This window comes from Populus euphratica, unplaced genomic scaffold (genome assembly GCF_000495115.2).
Source record: "Populus euphratica unplaced genomic scaffold, PopEup_1.0 scaffold106.1, whole genome shotgun sequence".
Classification (NCBI taxonomy): domain Eukaryota; kingdom Viridiplantae; phylum Streptophyta; class Magnoliopsida; order Malpighiales; family Salicaceae; genus Populus; species Populus euphratica.
Genome location: NW_011499991.1, coordinates 532717 through 547818, shown reverse-complemented (window position 1 = coordinate 547818; position 15102 = coordinate 532717). Strand labels below are relative to the sequence as shown.

Genomic DNA, 15102 nt, shown 5'->3' with positions numbered 1-15102 from the left:
GCATAAATTATGTAAGTGTTTTTATAGGTATGAAGCAATGTATTCTAATTTTATTTACTTAATTAAATCATTCAATCTATTATTCAATTTAACCCATACATTCCAGCACGAAATATAAATAATTTATAAGCCTGCTGATAAAATTGAATCCGATCTTTCCAATGTCAAAAACTAGTTCCTAACTTTATTATGCTTGTTGCTTGCCTTCAATGCAAAGGATATCTCAACGGAATCTTTAGGATCTCAAAATCTTTTTTCTTTTTTTAATAAGTGTAATTATATTAAAAAAAATTTATCCAAAATACTAGGAGCATACTTCAAGAAATACAAAGATCCCTTACTCAAATCTAAATGACCTTAGACAATAGAAAACAAAGTAAAAGCTAAAGAAATCTGAAAGATTTAAAAAACAGAGAAAGCAACAACATTGTCACGACCCCATTTTTCGAATTAAGGTCCTCTTCATATTTTTATACATTTACATATAAACTTTTTCTTTTTCAGATTTTGATACAGAGGATGTACCAGAGAGTACAGCAATGACTTAAATGATTAATAGCACTGAATTATTAGTAAGATAAGGAAATCAAACAAGATGATTTGACTTGTATAGCCAGTTAATGAGTGATCAATTACCAATTATCCGAGAACTAAACTACGGTGATGGACGGACAAGATTTACTCACTTTAACCTGAATAGGATATATACCTGTAGAATCTTATCTCTCCAATGCCAAAAATTTGTTTCTAAATTATTATTCATGTTTCTTGTCCTGGATACAAAAGGCACCCCTAAGGAATCTTTTGGATCTCAAAAAGGTTCAGTATATAAAAATAACGCATGGTTTTTTCCCTCATCAATGGCCTCGAAAACTTATCACAGATGTTTTGTAGTTCTATCCATCGAGAACAATAGCACGTTATAGAGCCAGAAAAGGTAGGAAGATGCAAGCCGGCTAGTAAATATTACTGTTCATTTGGTTTTTTGTGGTTGAAATGGTGAAAAGATTAGAGAAATGCATCACAGTATGCAAGTATATCAATTTGGTTAGCTTAGGTTTATTTCCAGAACCCAGAAATGATGACAAAAGTCACATCTCAGAGCAGATCCAAAATACCTTACACCTCATTTCCACGAGTAATGCCATGCAACCCACAAGATGCTTTTTATTTTTTTAGGTAATTTAAGCCCACATCAAGAATACATTTGTAAACATATGTAATTGTTGAATGCAGAACCAGGGAGAGATTTGAAGTTTTGAATCCACAAGAGTTCATCAAAATTGGTATGAGTACTTTTCAGATAGTAAGTCAGCAAAGAAACCTTCTTTTCTACAATTCTCTAGGAAATACAACTTTCTCGTAGATTTTCATGCTAAACCAAGCCTAAAATAATGATGAACACATCATAAAATCCCAGGAATGGATTTGACTTGAACACCAAGAATGTGACTGGTAGAAATGTCATTTTTGCTACCTTAGCCACAAATTTACAGGTAGTTCTGGTTGCAAATAACTATAGGTGTCAGTCCAAATCGTTTGAATTGGATCAAGCACAAATCTACCAGCAATCAAAACCTAGTTGCTGAGTCTTGAGCACAAATCCACCTGCAATCATAGTTGTTGAGCTGCGAAAGTTGGGAGAATAGGCTCGTTAAAACAATCTTTCAGTAAGTCATTGTTTCTGCACGAGATGCACGACATCTCCAAGCTCTACTTCACTTCCTTGCCATTCATGCTCATCCTTAAATAGCAGTTCAATCTGCTCCAATGACTTCCCTTTCGTCTCTGGAACAAGTGCGTAGACAAAAAGGACTGAAATAGCTGAAATTACAGAAAAGACAAAGAATGTTCCACCAACAGAAATTGCACGGGAAACGGAGAGGAAAGACATGGCAACCAAGCCACTGCACACCCGATTCCCTACTGCACCAAGCGCAGCCGCTTGAGCACGTAGCCTTAGAGGGAAAATTTCTGATGTCAAGACCCAGCAAACAGGGCCGATTCCCACCGAAAAGAATGCAACATTTGAACAAACAAAAAGAATTGCCATTGCAATCCCAACCTGCCCTTGCCCAATAAAAGTGAGAGTAACACCAATGCTGAACAAACAAATAGTCATCCCAATTGTACTTACATAGAGCAAAGGTTTTCTCCCAAGTTTGTCAATGAGAAATATGGCAACCAATATGAAAGCGGTTTTCGAAACACCTACAGCAACGGTTGCAGCAAGAAGCTTTGACTTATCCTGAATACCAGCTCCTTGGAAGATTTCAGGGCTATAGTAAACAGTTGCATCTATTCCGGTGATCTGTTGGAAGCACTGGATTCCAACACCAGTGATCAGCATTCGGCGAAGAGAAGGTGAAGGGCTCAACATTTCACGCCACACAGCTTTCTCTTCATACTTTTCAGTTGAACCAGTTCCAGCAGCTAGTAAGATTTCAGCAAGTCTCTCCTCCACTTCTGCCTCATTGTCAATTGTCTTTAACAGCACTGTTCTTGCTTCTTCAACTCGGTTTTTCATGACCAACCACCTTGGTGACTCTGGGATTATGAAGAGTGCAGCTCCAATGAAGAATGAGGGGAGAATTCCCACGCCAAGCATTACCCTCCAGCTTATATGTTCTGGAAGACCTGAAAATGCAAAGTTCGAGACATAACCGAGTAATATCCCGAGGTTTATGAAAATCTCTGGGAAGGAGGTAAGAGAGCCTCTAGTAACACTTGGTGATATCTCAGCAATATAGATTGGGGCAATCATGACACCAAACCCTATTCCAATACCAGCCAAAAATCTTCCTATTATTAGCACTTCGAAAGAAGGAGCAAGTGTCATTGTAGCTGCACCTGTTTGAAAGATAATGGCTGCTAAAGCCATTGTCCATTTCCTACCAATAATATCCGATGTTCTTCCACCAGCTAAACTACCAAAAAGTGAAAGAATGCTTAAACACCCAACAAGTACTTCTTCCTGTACCTCAGTTATCTTTAGATCTTCTTGAATGAATATGATTGCTCCACTCATGACACCGACATCTGCAGATTGAAAAACATAATCATAAATAATAAATTAGTTTTCCATTATAATGATCAAAGATAAAGTGTTAAAAGAATCTTAATCCAAACATAACAACCTACCACCCACCCTATTGGAAATTCTAGATCACCCTTGATTCAATAATTAAAAGTATCAACCATTCTTCAATCATGAACAAAGACACTCAAAAAACAACATTAGCTTTGTCAGTTCCATCTGATTCATATATTTTGATTACCATTAATGCATCTTAAATTGAAAAAAAGAAGAAGGAAATTTAATAGATTGACTTCCTCAAGATTTGAACTTTAGTTTTCTGCTAATTCACAAGCACAACGTCCACATAAGATTTTATGAACTTTCCAAAAAATGAAACAAAACGGTATTTTTTTTTCCCCCTACTAATTAAGCATGGAGGACCAGTCAAACAAAACAATCAAGAACAAATATCAGCCAAACAAAATGAACTAAGACAACAGAAACAAAAACAGCAGCAACGGCACTACCATGTCAAATGAGAAGAAAAAAAATGAGAGCTTGATTACCATAGCCAAGAAGAACTGAATTGAGGGATGCAAAAATGGCACAAGCAAGAACATATTTTCTAGTACTGCTACTCCTCTTTTCTTGATGATGATGATGTGAACCATCATCAAAATCCTCTGTAACTTCAGAATCCATTCTCCTGTACTTATTCTTGGTTCCAATAGACAAACCAACCTCTCCATTCCCATTTTCTTGGACACCAACTAATCCCATCTCCTTTTACTTTACCTCTTCTGAGTCAAAGTAACACAAAAACTACACAGACCCAGAAGTTCTCTAACAGGAAAAGATGTCAGACTCAAGCTGAACTTAGGCTTTAGATCTGAAACTTTAAAGAGAGGAAGACATTTCCTGAACAAGTGGGCCTTACTTTATGCCAAGCAAGGAAATAGGAAACCACTTGAAGGTGACGTAAATTATTCTTTACATTAGATGGCGGTAAGCATCACAAGACATTGACTTCCTCCTTTAAATAAGGCTTATTGGCAATTTCAAGGTAACACTTCAGCTTCAAGCTTTTTTTATACCCGCTATTTTTGTTCAAGTAAAGAAAATGTTTTTCTCAAGTCCCATACTTTTGTTTTCCTTTTTTGAATCCCTGAGGTTGATTAAAGAATGGATAATGCAAAGGATGATTAAATTTCTTACACAAACGTTTTTACTAAATGTCATGGCAAAAGCTTTTACTAAATTTATTGGAAATAGTACATGATTTTGTCTGAACTTGGGCAGCCATAATCGGGCATGAAGCCTGCGTTGGAATTAACTACCAACCAATCAATGCAAGATTTGCGATGATGGAATTTCCACGGCACACCAATCGGATGGAAGATAAGTTGGTTTCGAGTGTGAAAGCTAAAGTGTAAAACCCGCTCTCTTAACCCCTCACCGATAAGAGTTGTGATAGTTTATGGGATGAATATTGATTTAAATGATTTGGTTTGGATAAAAAAATTCAGTCAAACTGAATTTATTTTCCAAAATTTTAAATGGTTTTAATTCCGCTCAATTTGGTTTTACATTTAATAAAATCATATTTGTCCAATTTAAATTAATAAGTCTTTAATATGATTATTTTAATGAGCTTTAATTAATAACCTAAAAGTATAAATATTTAGAATTAATTATAATAATCAATTGTAATAATAGCAATAATAATATTAATAATAACAGCAGTTATGATATTAATAAAAAAAATTAGTTGTATATTGAATGATATACTAGTTTTAATAGCTGCAATATTAACCAAAACCATGGTAGTTTTCGCAAGGTTGATCTTGAAAATATTTTTCCTTAACTCATTCAGAACAAAAATTTAAAGAAATCATGCCATTAAAAAATATTATATGAAAAATAATTACACAAATGTAATTTTCTTTCATGTAAAAAAAATTTCTAAAATATATCAAATTTTAATTATAAAACTTGAATTAATCTGATAAATTAATTTATTATCCTAATTTTAGAATTGAATGAAAAAAAAAAAACCTTAGCCAAATCCTCTTAAAAACCAAGTCGACTTGATTTGTATTTGATTCAAGATAAAACCGAACTTTCAATTCATTGTTTTTTTTAAAAGTTCTATCTCTTTTATCAAAATAAAATTGTTTTTATCATTTTTAAAAAAGAAAACATTTTAATTTCTTTTAAGGATCTCACCCCATAATCTCGGTTGGATTTTATAACTATATCCAAAACTTGAAAAATTTCATTCTATAATTGAGGGCTAACGGCCCAATAATAGTTCATTGTTACATTACACCTGTGACCTGTCCTTCAAAAACATTACATGAAAAATAAAATGGCTAAGCTCAATTCTATAATACATCATAGGAAAGGATTTTATTGGGCCGGAGGTTAGTCTGTTTCAACCCAATTTATCAGGACTATTAATTAAAAAACTTTTAAAAACCTAAATTTAGTTCCAAATCTATATACTCATTTTTAATTGAGTCCCAATTCCATAAATTTTGTCAAATTGATTACAAAGGTTTCAAAATATTCTCAATTTAGTCTTTTCATTTTCTAATTTTCATCAATTAAAAAAAAATTGTCAATTTTTTCATCAAATATATTAAAATAAAAATAAAAAAATTCACAAAAGTAAGCAATTGAAAATGTAGGAACTATTATTCTCAAAACAAAAAAAATGTAGAAACTATTTGGAACCTAATTGAAATGAACTATAAGTTTGAGATGTAATTGAAAAACAATATATACATTGGGACTAAATTGAGTTTTTCTAAGAAAATAAACCGACTTTGTGTAAAATAAAATAAGAGGAAATGCGAGAAAAATCTCTCCATCGTCTTCGAAACCAGACCGTCCTCCATTGAAGCTATTTCTGTTACCTTCACAAAATCAAACCCTAGACATCCTAGTAAAGGGGACAAAAACCCCCATCAAAATGGTTTTCATAAGAACCCCAACAAGCACCAACAAAACCCTATACATTCACACAAATCCTACCAGCACAACCCTTCATGCCCTCAAACACCAAATTCAACTCCAAACCCAAATCCCAATCACTCAACAAAACCTTCTTCTTCCGAAGATTTTCCAAAATCCAAACACACTTTTGCTGTCTCAACTTGACATTACCAATAACACAACTCTAACCCTTCACATCCCTTTACTTGGGGGGATGCAAGCTCCGGTCGCACCGAAATCCCGACTTGATTTTTTAAATTCAAAGCCTCCAGCGAATTATGTTGCGGGGTTAGGGCGTGGTGCTACTGGTTTTACTACTCGTTCTGATATTGGTCCGGCACGGGCTGCACCGGATTTGCCTGATAGGAATGCCGGGGCGGCAGCTGCGGGGCCGGGGGGTGGTGCCGGGCGGGGAAAAGGGGGGAAAGGAGGGGAGGACGAGGATGAGGACGAGAATGAGGAAAAAGGTTATGACGAGAATCAGAAGTTTGATGAGTTTGAAGGAAATGATGTGGGGTTGTTTGCTTCTGCGGAGTATGATGAAGACGACAGGGAGGCAGATGCAGTATGGGAGGAGATTGATAAGAGGATGGATTCGAGGAGGAAGGATAGAAGGGAAGCTAGGTTAAAGGAGGAAATCGAAAAGTATAGGGCTTCGAATCCGAAGATTACTGAGCAGTTTGCTGATTTGAAGAGGAAGTTAGTAACATTGTCTGCTGAAGAGTGGGAGACTATTCCAGATATTGGGGATTATTCATTGAGGAATAAGAAGAAGAGGTTTGAGAGTTTTGTGCCGGTTCCGGATACTTTGTTGGAGAAAGCTAGACAGGAACAGGAACATGTTACTGCATTGGATCCTAAAAGTAGGGCGGCTGGCGGAGCTGAGACGCCATGGGGACAGACGCCAGTCACAGATTTGACTGCTGTTGGAGAAGGAAGAGGGACTGTTTTGTCATTGAAGTTGGATAGGTTGTCAGATTCGGTTTCTGGGTTGACTGTTGTTGATCCTAAAGGGTATTTGACTGATTTGAAGAGTATGAAGATTACTAGCGATGCAGAGATTTCGGATATTAAGAAGGCTAGGTTGTTGTTGAAGAGTGTTACACAGACGAATCCAAAACACCCCCCTGGTTGGATTGCTGCTGCAAGGTTAGAAGAGGTGGCAGGGAAGATTCAGGCGGCTAGGCTGTTGATACAAAAAGGGTGCGAGGAATGTCCTACGAATGAGGATGTCTGGTTGGAGGCTTGCAGGTTGTCGAATCCTGATGAAGCGAAGGGGGTTATTGCTAAGGGAGTTAAGAGGATTCCCAATTCCGTCAAGTTGTGGATGCAGGCTGCGAAATTGGAGAATGATGATTTTACAAAGCGGAAGGTTTTGTTGAAGGGTTTAGAGCATATCCCGGATTCTGTGAGGCTGTGGAAAGCAGCGGTGGAGTTGTGTAATGAGGAGGATGCTAGGACTTTACTTGGTAGGGCAGTGGAATGCTGTCCTTTGCATGTTGAGTTGTGGTTAGCATTTGCAAGGTTGGAGACGTATGAAAATGCGAGGAAGGTGTTGAATAGGGCGAGAGAAAAGTTGCCCAAGGAGCCAGCTATATGGATTACTGCTGCCAAGTTGGAGGAGGCAAATGGGAATACACCAATGGTTGGGAAGCTTATTGAGAGAGGTATTAGGGCTTTGCAGAGAGAAGGGGTGGTGATTGATAGGGAGGAATGGATGAAGGAGGCTGAGGCAGCGGAGAGGGCTGGTTCTGTGGCAACTTGTCAAGCGATTATTAAGAACACAATTGGAATTGGAGTCGAAGAAGAGGATAGAAAGCGAACATGGGTGGCGGATGCAGAGGAGTGTAAGAAGAGAGGGTCTATTGAGACTGCTAGAGCAATTTATGCGCATGCATTGACGGTGTTTTTGACTAAGAAGAGTATTTGGCTTAAGGCAGCACAGCTTGAGAAGAGTCATGGCACAAGAGAATCCCTCGATGCATTGCTACGGAAGGCAGTTACTTACAGGCCACAGGCTGAAGTTCTATGGCTTATGGGCGCTAAAGAGAAGTGGCTTGCTGGAGATGTACCTTCTGCCCGAGCCATTCTTCAAGAAGCTTATGCTGCTATACCGAACTCTGAGGAGATTTGGCTTGCAGCATTTAAGCTTGAATTTGAGAATCATGAGCCTGAAAGAGCTAGAATGTTGCTAGCTAAGGCAAGAGAAAGAGGTGGTACAGAAAGAGTCTGGATGAAGTCTGCAATTGTAGAAAGAGAATTAGGCAATATCGAGGAGGAGAGGAGATTGCTGGATGAAGGGTTGCAGCGTTTCCCTTCATTCTTCAAACTGTGGTTGATGCTTGGGCAGCTCGAGGAACGTCTTGGTAATTTGGAAAAAGCCAAGGAAATTTATGATGCAGGCTTGAAGTCCTGCCCAAGTCATGTGCCTCTTTGGCTTTCTCTTGCTAACCTCGAGGAGAAAACAAATGGGCTCAGTAAAGCTCGAGCTGTGCTTACCATGGCAAGGAAGAAGAATCCTAAGAACCCTGAACTTTGGCTTGCTGCAATCCGTGCTGAATCAAGGCATGGGAATAATAAGGAAGCTGATAACTTGATGGCAAAAGCATTGCAGGAATGTCCCACCAGTGGCATACTTTGGGCAGCATCTATTGAGATGGCTCCTCGTGCTCAACATAAAAGCAAGAGCGCGGATGCAATTAAGAAATGTAGTCCTCATGATCCACATGTTACTACTGCTGTGGCCAAGTTATTCTGGCGGGAAAGGAAGGTTGACAAAGCTAGGAGTTGGCTGAACAGGGCAGTTACCCTTGCCCCAGATATTGGAGATTTCTGGGCGTATTACTACAAATTTGAACTTCAGCATGGGACTGAGGAAGACCAGAAGGATGTCTTGAAGAGGTGCATTGCTGCAGAACCAAAGCATGGTGAAAAATGGCAAACGATTTCAAAGGCTGTGGAGAACTCTCACCAGCCTACTGAAGCCATCTTGAAGAAAGTGGTGGTTGTTCTTGGGAAGGAAGAGAGTGCTTCCGAAAATAATGACCATTAGTTCCTTGTAAGCCCGTACCTTGAAATTATTTGTGTTTTGGTTGTTTGGTAGACGATAAGCATTTAGCCTTTTCAAGTGTCGTTGTAGTGTTTTAGTCATCTATTCCTTTACATGTCTTTTATTAAACGCGTGTGTTCCTTGTAAGCCCGTACCTTGAAATTATTCGTGTTTTGGTTGTTTGGTAGACGATGAGCATTTAGCCTTTTCGAGTGTCGTTGTAGTGTTTAAGTCACCTATTCCTTCACATGTCTTCAGGTGTCGTTGTAGTGTTTTAGTCACCTATTCCTTTACATGTCTTTTATTAAACGCGTGTGAAGAACAAGTAGATGTTTAAGTGCCCATTTTCGACTTGCTGAAGCATCGTGACAGAACTTTTGCCAAGTATTATTTTAATGTTTTATTATGTCACGTTCCTGTCCTCGATGCTTCTTTGTCCTATCTCACTTTCGCAATTCTCAGTTAATGAATTGATGTTCAGTTGATTTCACTTTCAAGGAATATATTAAAGGAATGGAGTTTCTTTTAAATCTGTTTGTTACTCAAATTGCTAGCCCTCTTCTCTTAATTTAGAGGACCTGTGAATTTCCTACCAAGATACTGAAAACATTCACTTTAAAGAGCATCCAAGCTGCTAATCTGGGCATTTTCCTCAACTTTTAGCCCTAAATTTTAGATTTTAAAATTCTTACTGTATGATGATTGGATGTCAATGAAATCTCATTTGAGCATATGTTGCTGGACGCTCATGATTGGATGAAGTGGCTCTGTAATTCTCTTGTGCTTACAAATTTGATTTCTTTCCTCTGTTTCAGATGCAATATTTGTATTTTTTGTTTATGTTTTTTTTCCTCTGATAATCATTTGAAGTCATTTCATGTCTATTATTATTATTATTTTAAATGGTTAGACTAGCATGTACAAAATTATGCCTGGAAGCTGCAACAAGTTCAGGAATCACACGAGTCCTGGATCTGGCATTAGAGGGATAGGAAGTGGTAGGATGCTGATTTGTCTAAAGTGAACGAGTTCAGTTGAGTGTCGAAGGTTGAAGGTGGAAAAACTTTGGAATGGTAAGTTGTCGGTGGATATTGCAGTCTGTCCATTATGTGATTATCTTGAATCTTTATACCCAAACCTTTTGGCAGCAGCTCCATTAGATGGAATTAATGTTTCAGGTTTTGAGTGCTGAAAGCCATTGCCCAAAAAATCTCTATATTATCCGTGGTCTGCCTGTACTGCTGCTATTTTGTAATTATGAGCTTCTGGTGCTCAGATGGATCTTCCCGTGTGATTTATTTATTTCAAGTCATTGTTTTTTTTTTTTTTGAATAACTCTTTTATAGTTCTGTGCTAATTTGTCAAACATTTGGCTTCTGCTGCTGATGGCATTTGTTCAGTCCAGAATATTTGTATTTTTTGTTTATGTTTTTTTTTCCTCTGATAATAATCATTTGAAGTCATTTCATGTTTATCATTATTATTATTTTAAATGGTTACACTAGGATGTACAAAATTATGCCTGGAAGCTGCAACAAGTTCAGGAATCACACGAGTCCTGGATCTGGCATTAGAGGGATAGGAAGTGGTAGGATGCTGATTTGTCTAAAGTGAACGAGTTCAGTTGAGTGTCCTAGGTTGAAGATGGAAAAACAAACTTTGGAATGGTGTGTTGTCAGTGGATATTGCAGTCTGTCCATTATTTGATTATCTTGAATCTTTACACCCAAACCTTTTGGCAGCAACTCCATTAGATGGAATTAATGTTTCAGCTTTTGAGTGCTGAATGCCATTGCCCAAAAGATCTCTATATTATCCGTGGTCTGCCTGTACTGCTGCTATTTTGTTATTACGAGCTGCTGGTGCTCAGATGGATCTTCCCGTGTGATTTATTATCTCTCATTGGTTCTTGATCATCTGCTGGAACTATTTTCTTATACTGGCACCTTCAAGACTTCTGCTTGCTGTTTGTTTTATAAACTATTATCCTCTTGTTATGTGTTGCTTGGTTGCCCTGTTGACCCTCAGGCCTCATGGGATGTGTACGCCGCTGCTGCTGCTGTGGCGAATTGCTCAATGTGACTGGATCTGCTCTTGCTGCGTGCATGTAATTGTGGTTGTCTTTTGGGTATTTTAGCTCAGGTGGCTTACCTTTTCTTTGGCTGCTGCTGGCCTCTTTTTGGGATGAATTTTGTTCCCGGCTGCTGATACGTGATGTTTCTGGGCTGTTGGCCGCAGCTTATGCACTGTCTTTACCCTTCATGGCTCAATAATTAATACAGTACAAGAGCTTTTAAGAGTTGAAACCTGACACAATTCTTTGATTTCATTTCTTTCCTGTGGTGCTCTGTGGTGACAAATTTGCAGTTATCTTGATACTGAAATGCTTTTATTTGGTAAGCTTGTATGTGGGATAGCTGAATGGGCATTAACAAGACACTATGCCTCAGGGGTCCAATATTTATTGTGATTTAAGCTATGCTTCTGGCTTTTCTTCGTTCCATCAGTCGTATTTATAACCTTCTGTTACTGTTTCAGCACTCCAAATTATGATTCTACATGCAAAAATGTTGATTTTAACCATTCCTTCCCAGAAACAAAGCACCCCAGCCTATATTTTGCAGGATCCAAGAACGATCTACAGACAGTTTGATGGACGAAGTGTTAAGGTCCAGGCCCCTTACATGAGCACAGTGCTGCAAATTGAGCTAGCCAGGGCTCAACCATGGACCAGCAAGGGGATGGTTCTTTCTGCTCACTTTTCCCATCTTAAGCCCTAGCCGATTTCTAGAAAATGTATCCTCACATTCATGTGGAAGGGATGAAGTATGCTCAGGAAGTATTTTCTTTCTTGCATATGCAGAAATTAATCAACAATGTATGGTGAATAAGGCCCCCTCCTCATGAAACCAATCCATTGACCTCGCATTAAGAGAGCCGAGTAATGCTTAGACCACATGATTGATGCCTGTCTAACAGCGAAAGGGCAGTGTCCATTAAAGGAGAAAGGAAAAGAACAGAGAATTTCATGAAACGGAAACTTGAGATACCTTGAGCAAGGCTAATTGTAAGAGCAAAATAATAATAATAATAATAACAAAGGGAGAGAGAAAGAATAATTAACAAATTTCATTCTTAATATTGTATGGTCAAGTTATTCTGTGGTAGCATGAGAGAGTTGTCAGAATATATGGGTGACAAGTCGTTTTACCGTATGCTGTTTGCAATATTTTGCACGAAAATGGCTTGTGATTAAGCTGCGTTTTCCAAGGCTTTTATTTGAAGCTGTGTTCTTCAAACAGGTTTTAATCTGTCAAATCTGTTTGCAATAGAAATTATTTGGTAAAATTTAGCTAACCTGCTGGATTAATCAATCAACTCGGGTGAGATATGATATAATTTTTTTAAAAAAAAAAATTAAAATAGTAAGGTTTTTATTATTTTATAATTAAATAAAAATTATTTTTTTATAATATTAAAGAAGTGACTAATAACATACTATTAGGTACTTTTTAAAATAACTTTGGAAGAAAGACAAACAAAAAAAAATTCAATATCCATAAAAAAATACTAAAAATATCTTCATTTATAATTTGTTTCATATCTATCTATTTATTTTAAATAAACCTGTAAAAACTAATTAATATAATACATAGTTTAACCTCCGATATAGATTGTTCAAAATAGACAAAAACTTAAATGTACATAGTTTTTAACAGTAACATGTGAGAAAAAACATTATTTATTGGAATAGTAATTTTTTAATATTATTTTAATTTGTGGTTGGTTTATTAAAATCTTGAGATGTAAGAAGAATATTTTGTCACTCGATTAATACTTAATTTTGTAAGTTAAAATTCAATTTCATTAAAAAAATAAATAGTAATCCTAAACTCGTAACTCAAGTCACATATTTAAAAAATTAAGTCACATGTTTAAAAAGTTAATCTGAATTGATATTAATTTATTTATTTTTACATTAATTTTTTTTTAATTTCATTATTAATATTATATTTAATAAAAATTAAACTTTATAATTTTTTTATAAAATTAATTTAATTTTATAATTTAGATTATAAGTGTGATAAATTCATTAAACTTACTCGTGTTTTTTTTACTTTTTTAAAATACAAGATTTGTGGCATTAAAATTGTTTTTTGGGGGCCGGCCGTGGCATATCATGTACCATCTATCTAGCGCTATCAAAACTGTTCCATAGACTCGTTTGAGAGAGGCCATTTGAAGGCCAAAGCCTTTAGAATTGTCTGAAAGAGCAGGAGAAAGTACCTATGACTGCACACATTCTGAGAGCGTAGTTCTGATCTCATCATACATACTGGGTGGTTTGGGTTCTTTTGGATGTATGTGTGCTCTTGATATGCTTACAGGATCTTCTTTCGTCAGGGTATTCCAATGGATGCATTACAATTGCCTCATCTCATTCGAAGTACATGGCATCTGCATTTACAAAAAGAGGCAACTAGAACATTCAAGGAGTTCATTATCTTCTGGACTCATTGTTCACAGTATCCTTGTTTAAGAAGTTTGCGTTCTACTCGGCCAGTTCTAGGGCTCAATTAAGCCAGGCCAACTAGCTTTTCACTTATCTCCCACAACTTCAATGCCTTCTCTGCGTTGCTGGCTTCTTCAGAGAGCTGGTTTTCAAATGAAGATGAGTTCTTATTCCAGCTCCAGTAAACACCAGATTTCGTCAGGCTCGGATCACTCACAACCTGAATCACAGAAAGCAGAGTTTTAGGCTATTGTATGTGATGCAAACTTGTGTATGGATGCACTGCATAGACAACAGCAATCCTGTAGTAACAGACCTGTGCAAGTCTTTTTCCTGCTTCCTCTTCTGAAACATAGCCTTTAGTAATGTACTTCTGGAAGGGTGGGAACAGAGTCCTGAACAAAGGAACATGGTTCCTGAATAAGCCTGTTTCGGCTATGCAGCCAGGGTAGAGGGAAGCAAAGGTGATGCCCGTCTCTTCATGGTACCGCCTGTGTAATTCTTGCATTGTGAGCATGTTGCAGACTTTGCTGTCTTTATAGGCCTTGGCACCATCAAATTCTCCTCCATCTATCATGGGTGAGCTGTTTAGGTCATTCAATCCACCCACAAGACCTCGCAAATCTCCAAGGTTAGCCTTTGGAGGCACATTCCCAGCCAATGTGTTTGTGTTTCCTAGAATCATAAATATGAAAATATTCTGTCAGATTACCAATCTTCATCTAGTTTGTTTACACCAATTCCTTTGTAAGTTACAGATTCCTGGAAGGCTATACCATCAAAATCAATTTTCTGAGCTTCTAAGATGTTGTTCATTGGTTCATGATATTGTTTATCAATTCTGATACTTGCAAAACTGCTGGAAAAGCCTAGTGGCAATAGCATGAATACCTTTTTTTCCTTCCTAAAGTTAACCAGTACCTGTTATGGAGCCAACGATGATGAGACGTTTGGTTGGATAATCTGATTTCTTCAAGTCATCAAGCAGCAGCCGTGCAAGCAAGAAGTGACCAAGATGGTTTGTCCCAACACTGAGCTCAAATCCTTCAGCAGTATAAGTGGGCTCCTTGGCAGTGGGTAAGTAGACTGCAGCATTGCACACCAGCACATCAAGCGGCATACCTGAACGACGAAACGTATCCACAAATTGACGGACACTTTCAAGAGACGCAAGGTCAAGATGCATGACAGTGTAGTTCTCTTTAGGAATGCCAGCTGTTTTAGCTGCCCTCTCTGCCTTAAGAAAGTTCCTGCATGCCATAATCACATGACATTGCCCTGTCTCAGACAAAGCTTTGGCCGTGGCCAAACCCAAACCTGATGATGCTCCGGTAATTACCACAATACACTTTCTTAAAGTTTTCTTTGCTTCTGGTGCTGCCTCAGTGATTGCTGGAGTTGTAGTAGCTGTTTGGGCCCTAATTGTTCTAACTGGTAATTCCCTTTTCCTGAATTCCTGCATGCAAATGATTAACATTCACTATACACATACAGTACAAGTCTCATGTATTCCAAATTACAGAA

The 15102-nt window shown here is 37.5% G+C and overlaps 3 protein-coding genes across 6 annotated transcripts; 1 reads left to right on the top strand and 2 right to left on the bottom strand.

Moving 5' to 3' along the window:
- Window positions 1-1247: 1247 nt before the first annotated feature.
- On the bottom strand, window positions 1248-4067 carry LOC105140395 (probable polyol transporter 4). The gene is made up of 2 exons (XM_011047205.1): window positions 3586-4067; window positions 1248-3039 (listed from the first exon to the last, which is right to left on the bottom strand). The coding sequence occupies exons 1-2, from the start codon at window positions 3797-3799 to the stop codon at window positions 1676-1678; spliced, it is 1578 nt and encodes a 525-aa protein (XP_011045507.1). The 5' UTR covers window positions 3800-4067; the 3' UTR covers window positions 1248-1675.
- Window positions 4068-5869: 1802 nt separating this feature from the next.
- On the top strand, window positions 5870-10472 carry LOC105140393 (protein STABILIZED1-like). Of its 4 annotated transcripts, XR_845183.1 has the most exons (3): window positions 5870-9092; window positions 9227-9277; window positions 9324-9595. XR_845183.1 is itself a non-coding variant. In XM_011047204.1 (2 exons), the coding sequence occupies exon 1, from the start codon at window positions 5994-5996 to the stop codon at window positions 9066-9068; it is 3075 nt and encodes a 1024-aa protein (XP_011045506.1). In that variant the 5' UTR covers window positions 5870-5993; the 3' UTR covers window positions 9069-9074; window positions 10451-10472. The 4 variants fall into 4 exon arrangements, 3 of the variants coding, with proteins under 3 accessions (XP_011045506.1, XP_011045504.1, XP_011045503.1); XM_011047204.1 differs by lacking the exons at window positions 9227-9277; window positions 9324-9595 and adding an exon at window positions 10451-10472 and having other exon boundaries at window positions 5870-9074; XM_011047202.1 differs by lacking the exons at window positions 9227-9277; window positions 9324-9595 and adding an exon at window positions 9976-10128 and having other exon boundaries at window positions 5870-9074.
- A 2985-nt stretch (window positions 10473-13457) lies between these two features.
- On the bottom strand, window positions 13458-15062 carry LOC105140392 (protochlorophyllide reductase, chloroplastic). Its single transcript, XM_011047200.1, has 3 exons — window positions 14500-15062; window positions 13895-14253; window positions 13458-13798 (listed from the first exon to the last, which is right to left on the bottom strand). The coding sequence occupies exons 1-3, from the start codon at window positions 15053-15055 to the stop codon at window positions 13643-13645; spliced, it is 1071 nt and encodes a 356-aa protein (XP_011045502.1). The 5' UTR covers window positions 15056-15062; the 3' UTR covers window positions 13458-13642.
- Window positions 15063-15102: the final 40 nt, after the last annotated feature.